Source organism: Cimex lectularius, unplaced genomic scaffold (genome assembly GCF_000648675.2).
Source record: "Cimex lectularius strain Harlan isolate CLEC.00 unplaced genomic scaffold, Clec_2.1 scaffold144, whole genome shotgun sequence".
NCBI lineage: Eukaryota > Metazoa > Arthropoda > Insecta > Hemiptera > Cimicidae > Cimex > Cimex lectularius.
Window position 1 is genome coordinate 159,943 of NW_019392700.1, and position 10,016 is coordinate 169,958.

The 10,016-nt window shown below is 33.3% G+C and overlaps 1 protein-coding gene across 1 annotated transcript; it reads left to right on the plus strand.

Annotated features, from left to right (window-relative positions):
* Positions 1–2,752: 2,752 nt before the first annotated feature.
* Positions 2,753–5,158, plus strand: LOC106668501 (myosin regulatory light chain 2). The gene is made up of 3 exons (XM_014397334.1): positions 2,753–2,886; positions 4,215–4,424; positions 4,607–5,158. Exons 1-3 carry the CDS (start codon positions 2,884–2,886, stop codon positions 5,015–5,017), a joined length of 624 nt encoding a protein of 207 aa, XP_014252820.1. The 5' UTR covers positions 2,753–2,883; the 3' UTR covers positions 5,018–5,158.
* Positions 5,159–10,016: the final 4,858 nt, after the last annotated feature.

Here is a 10,016-nt window from a genome sequence, read left to right on the forward strand (position 1 = left end):
AGCATTCTCTCATTCATAACCCGACTTGAAATTTACCAATACATTTTATATCGTGATGTTAATCAAAAGAAGATTAAAGAGAAAGTACATTAACATGGGCAAAGCTTAGTAACAAAAATAGTTGGTATTATTTCTTTTAGCTCATTTCGGTTTGTACAAACTAGGGATGATTCATTGGGATAAAATAATTATATAGGTATTGCGTTTTTTTTTGTTTTTTTTCATTCATAAATCGTTAGAACAACAATGCTGGAGTGTTGGTGCAGGAATCAATTGTTTGAGGAGCTCATATATTTTTGAAAAGAGAGAAAATAGCCTGATTAATAAGAAGAAACTTTATGGATCGGTTTACTGGGTTTTGGAAAAAGCAAAGGGAAGTGGGAACGGAATGTAATGTAGAGCTATGTGAATAGTAGGATGGCTTTTTGGGGGACTTCATGGAGGATTTGTTGCTATTCAGCATCTGGTTCACAATAAATTATACCCCTTGGCCCTGAGTAACTGCTTTGGGCTGAAGGTACATGATTACGGGGATGTGAGATTGTAAGGATTTCATTTTCATTAGAAGTAAGTTGAAGAAATTGGATGAAAGAGTTGATTTTGTCGAGAATGGCCATGGCCAATGACTCATCATCCCAACTGAGGGGAGATGATGGAATGTGCTTTAGAATTTTTTATGGCAAACCACAAGGATCTATCAGATGTTAGGTTTGATAGGCAGTAGTTGAAGATATTGTGTAGGATTTGTACTATTTTCACGAGGACTCGAAAAGATGCCGCTCTGGTTTGGCGTTTTAGGGACAGCAGGTTTAAAATGTGTGGTGGGAGAGATTCAGATTTTACTGTGGCCATTGGAGAACTGATCAGGTGCCCTCTAGACTGCTGGATGTATGGCGCAGTAAAGATGTTCATGGCCTTGTCCAGTTCTTCTGGCGTTTTTAAGGAGATATTGAGGTTAATGTAATTTTCGAGACAAATGCAGGTGTCTCAATCTTTAATGACGTTAATTAATGTTTCTGAAGTTCTTTTTCAGAATCAGACAGAGGGATAAAGTTAGGAGAATAGTGTTCTGAAGTAAAATCATGTAGGGTGGATATTGAGCTGTGTATGACAGCCTGATGTTTTTTATGATAAGAAATCTGAGGTCAGGGTTTGTATCAGTTGGCCAGTATGTAGTGTCCCAGTATGGGAAATTGAGGAGGGGTTCAACTTAGAGTCTATGTTCACACCTAAAAATTTTACTAAGTTTCTTTCCCTTGCATTATCAGTCAAAGCAAAACTGATAAGTGGATTTTTTGTAGAGTTTATAGTTTAGAATATTTAGGTATATTCACATCACAGAAACTTAGGAAGCTAGTGTAATCTGCCAACTGAAAAGAAGTTCTCTGTTTACACTAGTCACAAATACACCTAAGTCCAAGTAAATTATTTTTAAAAAATGGCACAAGAACCGAACCTTGTGGTACAACACAAGTGACTATCCTCTGGTCTGAATTTGTTTTATTTATGGCTATGGTTGTTTCCTATTTACTAGAAGAAAAAAAATTAAAGGAAATTAACGATGTTCACTTACTCTATAATAATTTAGTTTTTCTATTGTATATTTATTTTTTAAATTTTTTTAGTTCCTCTTCCTAAAAGGTTTTTTAGGTAAGGAATTTTCCAAGAGACATGTGGTGTTTTTCAAAAGCAGGTTATTTTATTTTATATTTTTCTTCAACGTTCTGGACTATTATTTCATCGTCATGAAATCCTAACAAGAAGTACAGTCAATTATTACATATTCTAACGGAAGTGATTAATATTATTTTCATAGTTTACATTTTTTATTTTATGGTCGAAATTATCTGTGATAATTACCTAGCTGTCTCACCTACTCTCCCTGTGAATTTTTTCTTTAAAGAATTGTGTCACCTCAAAGTGCATTAAAAGAATAAAATTGAAAATTTAAGTCGCCACGTCTCGGCCTACAGGCCAAACTGGAGGAGTGTCGCTTACAAAAACCAAGGAAAACTTTTAGCCTTTTTCTGTTTGTACCTTCTATTTTGATGAATAGTATCGAACGCTTTTGATAAGTTGCACAACACCATACTCATAGATTTTTTTTAAGACTCATAAATTTGTCTAACATCTTTTAACTATGTTAGAGTCATTAAGTTTTTCATATAGCAATACTGTATCGAGACTGTTAAATTGTAAAATTTAATGTTGTTAAAAACATTACAAATAGCTATAAATTATTTATTATGTTGAACCGACACACGGGCACTACTGGGTTTGTCTTCACTCGCAGTTTTATTATTAATTATTTATTAGCCTAAGTGTTTAATAAGTAAATGATTTTCTGTTTGTTGTGCTCAATTAAAACTTTATGATTATTACAGAAAAAAATCTGCATGGCAAAAAAGTAGGTTCAATCTAATGAAATATATATTAATGATAATAATAGTGAAAAAGAATATAGCAATTAATTAATTGTACTACCATCAGGCCAGTGTGCCAAATGGGAATATTATCCTCTCCTGAATACTGTCTAGAAGTTATTCTACTATAAAAATTACCAGGATATTATTTCTGACTGTAAACAAGTTCATAATGCTAACTCAATTATTATAACCTTTAAAAAATTAACCAAAAAATTTTTAAAGACAGAATTGAATGCAATTGTGTATGATAGCCAGACATTCCAGACAACAATCTAGGTAACTCTATATAAGGGCTGGCCGGTGGGGGGGTGGGGCCGTTTCAAAATTAGAACAGTAGCCCTGTGAGCGCCCTGGTAGGAAGACGGAGTGGGAGATTTGGACAAAACTGACTAAACGGATCGAGCCCTGCTTCAGTCGGGCCTAAACATCACCGGACCAACCACACATCTTAAGCAACATGGTAAGTCAACTGTTTGTTGGTGAAAGTGAAGTGTAGTGAACGTGTCTTTACCACTATAAAATGTGATAGTGTTACGGAACCGCTGCGCTTCTGCACTTCAGTAAGCTGGAGATGCAAGTTTACAAATTTGTCTTAGTCTAGTCACTATTTATATAAAATTCTTGATCAAATCTCAATAATATGCAAATTATTTTTTTTTTAAATAAAATTTTCTGAATGTATATACATAGAGATAAAAATAATTGTAAATTCATCAAAATTTTAATTTGATTTAAATTCTAAAATTGAATATTCGCTTGAAGATATGGTGATGTTTTCTATAATAATTACTTTTCATTGTTCTGGACTGATCCACCAGTATTTTTCTTCTTAGCTTCAATAGCTTTTAGTAATGTTAAATTCTCCCACATGATAGAAGATAGGTGCTGTGTGTTGGCCTGAAAGCTATCAAAAAATAAACACTCGTGGAACAGTTCAGAAAATGAAAGAGTAATTAAAATTGAATGTTCATCGAATATATTTCAACTATGCTCGCAACATATAACCAAGTTGAATGTAACTTATATTCTAATAAAATTTATGCAAATAACAAAATTATGTTAAAACGTAGGATATAAAAATAGGTCATTTTTAGACCCGTTTAGCAGCTTGGTCTATTCTAGGTTTTGATTTTTGGCTCAGCTCCAAACTAGCCATTGCCACTTTAGGGCTTTGCTATTTTTGAAACTAGGATCATATTATCATCAAGGATTGTAAAGATGTTCTTTCTCCGTATTCAATAATTAATAGTATTTTTCAAAAAAAAATGTATAACATAATTGCAAATCTATCTTTAAATCAATCTTTTAAAATTTATCACACAAATATTTTCTTTTAAAATAAGTAGTATTAAATGTTAGTTATATCACATAAGCCCACAAATCCAACATATAAATCCTCTTGCACATGTCATATAATCAATCCATGAATAAGCAGGAATTATATAAACATTTAAAATATAAAATCTTTGAAAATTTAAAACATTAGCTAAAAACATTACAAGCATACCCTGTCAGACAAAAAACAGCAAAAAATAAATTTCATTTATTGCTGGTATATTTTAGTTGGTAAATGGAACTTTTTTGAACAATTTAATCTCTTAGACTGACTTTCAAATTTACTTTTCACTATTGATTCAGGTTTTGTACAAACCTTTTCTCACACCAATAACATATTAAAACTAGTCAAATTGTTTACAGAAAATATTAGTTTTTGTAAACTATCTCTAGAAGAACATATTCATTGATAGACATTTAAAAGCCTTTAAATTATAATTTTTCATTTTAAAGGCGGATAAAGAAAAGAAAGTAAAGAAGAAGAAGCCAAAGGAAGATGCACCCGCTGAAGCAGCTGCCCCAGCTCCAGCTGCAGAGCCTGAGCCGGCTCCAGCAGCAGCCCCTGCTAAACGTGCTTCCTCCAAAGGCAGCAAGAAGGCCAAAAGGGCCGGTTCTTCAGTTTTCTCTATGTTTACTGAATTCCAGGTTGCTGAATTCAAGGAAGTGAGTATTTAACATGTATTTTTTGTACTTAATTGTTTTTCAATTATATAAAAAATTAAATGATCAAATTTCAATATTAAAACAATGATGATTCATGATCAACCTTCTTTCATCGAAAATCTTTTAAACTTAGATTTTGAAGTTATAGGGTGCAAAGGTTAAAAATGTTTCGTCACTTTCAGGGTTTCTCCCTTATGGACAAGGACAAAGATGGTATCCTTGGCAAGGAAGACCTCAGAGCAACTTGGGATCAGTGTGGCAAGCTCGTGACTGACAAAGAACTCGATGAGATGCTATCCGAGGCTTCAGGCCCAATCAACTTCACCCAGTTGCTCACTCTCTTTGCCAACAGGATGTCCGGTGGATCCGACCCTGATGATGTTGTCAGGGATGCTTTCAAGGCCTTCGACAAGAACGGCCTCATCAACAGTGAAGACCTCAAGCACGCCCTTATCACCTGGGGTGACAAATTCACAATGAAGGAGGTTAACAATGCCTTCGACGCCATGGATATCGACAGCCAGGGCATGATCGACACTGAAGGTCTTGTCCAGATGCTCACCGGCAGTGGTGACGCAGAAGAGGCTGCTTAAGTGTTTAGGCCCATCGAACAGATTACAAAAAATGCAAATTAAAATTTTAATCAAGCAAGATTCAAATTATCTGTATTTTTAAGAACTTAAATACACTTTTATTTTTATTTTGATCTAATAAAGAGAGCAACCTCTAATGTATTTTCTGTATCATTCCTTTCCATTTTATTGATAATATGCTTGCTACAATTTTAATACTCAGGAAATATATATCATACAACCATGAATAACCTTAACACAAAGGAAACAACAGAAACTTACGCTTAAAAATAAATCCTTTTACATAGCTTGATCATCATAGTGATGCTATATCTTTTTTTGTTACTTTGAAAAAGTTGGTTACATCCAATGAGGGATCAGTTTCTTTTAATTAATAGTTTTTATGTAAAACAAAGTAAAAATTGAAAATGTAACAAATCCAATGATATGCATTACAGTATAGGAATCAACTACCCACTCATGTTTAAAGATACCATGGAAAAATGGATCAGCAACAATGATGGCTTTTTTATGAACCGAATCAACGGAAGGTTACAGGCATAGTTTGTCCTATGAAATGGAACATAAACAATATTGAAATTTTGCAATGTGCGATTCAGAGCATTAAGCTAGCTCAGCCTGGGAGCGACAACCATTCTATTAAAAACTACAGCAAAAGTCAGAGAGCAGAGTGTAAAGTGTCTAATCTAATCAATTCTCAAACGTTTTACTGTATAAGGCCAGTCTTCTGACCTCAAGTGGACTCAATTTAGACATTGTCATTGCCTTGCCTGCACGCACATCCTCAGGACTATTATTGTTACAGATATACAAGAGGATTGAACAATGCTTTCCTATTCCAAATTACTTCCAACTAGAAATTGATAAAGTATTTTGATGGCAAAGGGATTTGTGAAAAGAAATATGACAGACCAAAATGATTGGAAATGGCCAAGCTCCAAACAAAAATTTATTTATTTGTAACATAAGCTCTACAAGTATGGTCTAAAATTTATAGACATAAGCTGACATAATCAAAATTACAAGCTAAAATAAATAAAAGTAGGTAGTAATAAAAGCAAAAGGTATAATGATAAAAACAAAGGCTAGAACGTTGAGTATAGAAACAACAGATAAGAACGTTAAGCACAAGAGATCTTCTTTTTAAAAGTATAAAAGAGTATGAAAAAAAGATTCCAGGGAGATGAGGCAGCTAAGCTCGTAATGGCTTGCATAACCAATGTGATGGTGCTCCACCTCTCAAAAGACAAGGAACTCAAAGGCCAATGCTTGAGAGAATATCCAAAAAGGAGATCTGAGAATAGAGAACTTTCTTTATGAAGGTAATGCAGGCAGCAACAGATGTCATGTCCATCTGACAAAGATTGAAGCACAGTAAAAAGAAGCCTATCAACCAAGCAAGGTGATTAGGTGTGCCAAATCTAAAAGACAAGTGTGTAATATCCCTATGCTGGTAGACTAGATTATTCATTTTATTGCAGTTTAAATGGGTCAAATGACCTAAAATTGAATAGTAAAGGGTACAAAAAACATACATAAAAATTTGGAATTTAAAAACTTAACATTAGATAAGAATAAAAGAATGCAACTAGATAATAACTTCAATATTTAACATGATGCAGGACAATCCTATTATTAAGTTCACTAGTTTTCATGGTCCGCTTGAAGATATTAATTATCTTTCAATTAATTAAGGTTTTTAGTTGAGATAAAAAAGTCAGTGTCACGAGCAGGATTCGAACCCACGACCTTCGGCTAGATACGACGCTACTCTACCACTTGAGCTATCATGACCTCGATCCTATTATTAGTTATCTTCCATAGGAACAAGGCCAAAGCCAAAATTCTTCTGACTTCCAAACCAAAGCCCAACCAAATCCCATCTTATAGTATAACGGAGCTCACTACTGTGCTGTATATTCATTTTGAACAGCAAATATTTAGATGCCCTCCGTCTTCCATCTCAATCATGAGCAATCCACTGTTTGATCTGAGTGACCAAACAATACTAACATACTCCAAATGGCAATGAACAGGTGATAGAAGAGAATTTTTATGGCAAATACAATTTTAATTGATATACTGGTAAACGCTTTATTTTTTGAACAGCTTCAAAGTGGTCAGGAAAATCGCAGTACTTATTAAATAATTCCATATATAAATACTCAATTAATCACACAATTTTTTCGAAATGAAAAGTTTGTGTCACAGGCGTGATTCGAACTCACGACTTTCAGCTAAATACGCTGCTGCTCTACCACTTTAGCTACCGTGACTTCGATCACCCATGGACAAACTTCTCATTTCAACTCCCTGTTTTATTCCAATTGTAAGCAAATTGCAGCTTCATATACAAACACTTTTTATTAACGATTGTACTACATGAGTGGGACTGTGTGTGATTCTAGATTAATACTAACTTTTTAATTATTTTATCAGCTTATGCTTAATTATAAACACTCAATTAATTATGCAGAATTTTTATGGGAAGTCGAAATGAGAAGCATGGGCGGTTGAAGTCACGCTAGCTCAAGTGGTAGATCAGCGGCTTATTTAGCCGAAAGTCGTGGGTTCGAATCCCGCCTATGACACAAATTTTTCATTTTGAAAAAATTGTGTATAGTTAATTGGGTATTTATATAATTAAGCATAAGCTAATAAAATAATTAAAAAATTAATATTAAACTAGAAGTCCCGCTAATGTTGTACAATCATTAATAAAAAGTGTGTCTATTTGTAGCCACGATTTGCTTACAATTGGAATAAAATGGGGAGTCGAAATGAGAAGTTTGTGGCATGGGTGATCGAAGTCACAGTAGCCCAAGTGGTAGTGCAGCGATTTAGCCAAAAGTCGTGGGTTCGAATCCCACCTGTCACAAATTTTTCATTTCAAAAAAATTGTGTGCAATTAATTGAGTATTTATATAATTAAGCATAAGCTGATAAAATAATTAAAAAGTTAGTATTAATTCCACATTTGTTTAGCGGTCATAATTGATCAAATTAATTTATGATTCTTCCTTCTTGAAGGTGGGATAACAGGTCATCTCAAAAAAACCAACCAGTTTTTCTTTCAATCCACAATGTTTTATTTTAATCCTTCCTCAGGTGAGTTAACGCAGTGGTTATTATTATTATATAATAATTAATAATAATATTATATTATTATATAACCACTGCGTTAATTCACCTGAGGAAGGATTAAAATAAATCTGAAATGTTGTGGATTGAAAGATTTTTTTTTTTTTATCCCACCTTCGAGAAGGAAAAATCATATCTTCATCTAATTAACTTTTTCATCTCAACCAAGACCTTAGATAAAAACGAATAATCAATTAAAGTATTTATTAAATTTTACTCCAAGGTCTGAGATGGAACTGACGTCGTCAATGGGAATTCGCGAACTTTTTCTTGGAAATGACCCTAATCTTATGACCTTATTTTCATTTAATTTAAGATTATTATTGTCGCATCAAGACCAGAAAGCGTCCAGATCCTCCTGCAGTAAAGTACATTGCTCGATGAGGATGTTGAGCAAAAGATTTTTAGGTCATCAGCTAAGAGTGAAAATCTGGAGCTGTCCTATCAGAAAATGTCAGAAACAGTACAGGCCCCAAATGAGATCCCTGGGGAACACCAGAGTAAATATAAAAGGGGACGATAATCCTTCCTTGAATCTTATTATAAAAGATAGATGAAAAGAATCGATCCACCCCAGAAGAGGGTTACCTACTCTAGCTTTACCAATTTTCACCAAGATTAAACGGTCCCCTTTGTTGAAGGCCTTATACAAATTAATCTGTCTTAAGAAATACACAGTAAAGCATACTTAATTTTACTGCAAAACAATGATACATTTATTAAAATCTATTAGCAAAGGGGTTACCAAAGTCTGAAGTAAAGTGTTTGATAACACAGAAATTCTTTGAAGCCTTACTTCTAATCTTTGAAATGTAATCACAAAAATTGTATTTATTATTGAAAATGAAACCTAAGTCATTTATTCCACCTACTTTATGGGAAGACCAAAAATGTGATACAATCAAGAATCACAACCCTTCAGCTTAGAAGACAGTGAATTTAATGCGCTTGTATTTTCAGTGACACCTAAATCATTATCCCAACACCAGATAAAGAAAGCATTTTCAGAGGAAACCCGTTTATCCGAACCCGTTTGTTAAAATATTTTTCATAAATTTTTTATAATCCTCAATGTATGTATATTAAATTTTTAAAATTGCATAATACAACTATGGGACCTTTAATTCGTCAAGGTCACCAAATCTCCCACTGGTCACATGATCAGAAAGGCCGACAGTCACGTTTTTGTTAATAAGAAAAAAAAATGAAAAAAGCTCTTGTTCGTATGTTGGCTTCCATTGAAAAGGTTTTTTATATATATATATTATATATTTTTTATTAGGTATTTTTTATGTATACATTTTTTAAGAAATGTGTGTCTAGACTTAAACAAAAATAAAACTAATAAAAGTTATCTATTACTTTAAATGTAGCTTGATATATGAATAAGTGTTCATTTTCATATGTGTATTTTTGCTTGTTTTTATGACAAAAACCATAAATTTTCGGATTATCCGTACTTTCAATCATCCAGACAAGTCCCAGTCCCTTCAAGTCTGGATAAACGGATTTCTACTGTAAATCTATTTGAAGTAAAATAAGATACAATGCACAACAGAGTAAATAATTTTAGATTGTCAGCGAAAAAAAGAGTACGAAGAAAAATAAAAAAATCAATGAAATATCATTGAAAAGAAGTAAAAAAGTATTAGTCCATGGTGAGAGCCCTAAACAGAATTTGAGATGAGAAAGAGATGGGATACATAACCCTGTAAGATCTCCCAGTCAGAAAGGAGCCAAGCCAACAAAGTAGCGTGTCACCTATACCATTTAGCTGAAGCTTTCTGAGAATCCGAAAATCAATCCTGTTGAAAGCATTCAAATTCTCAGTGTATTCTGTGGCTCATTCTAGATTTTA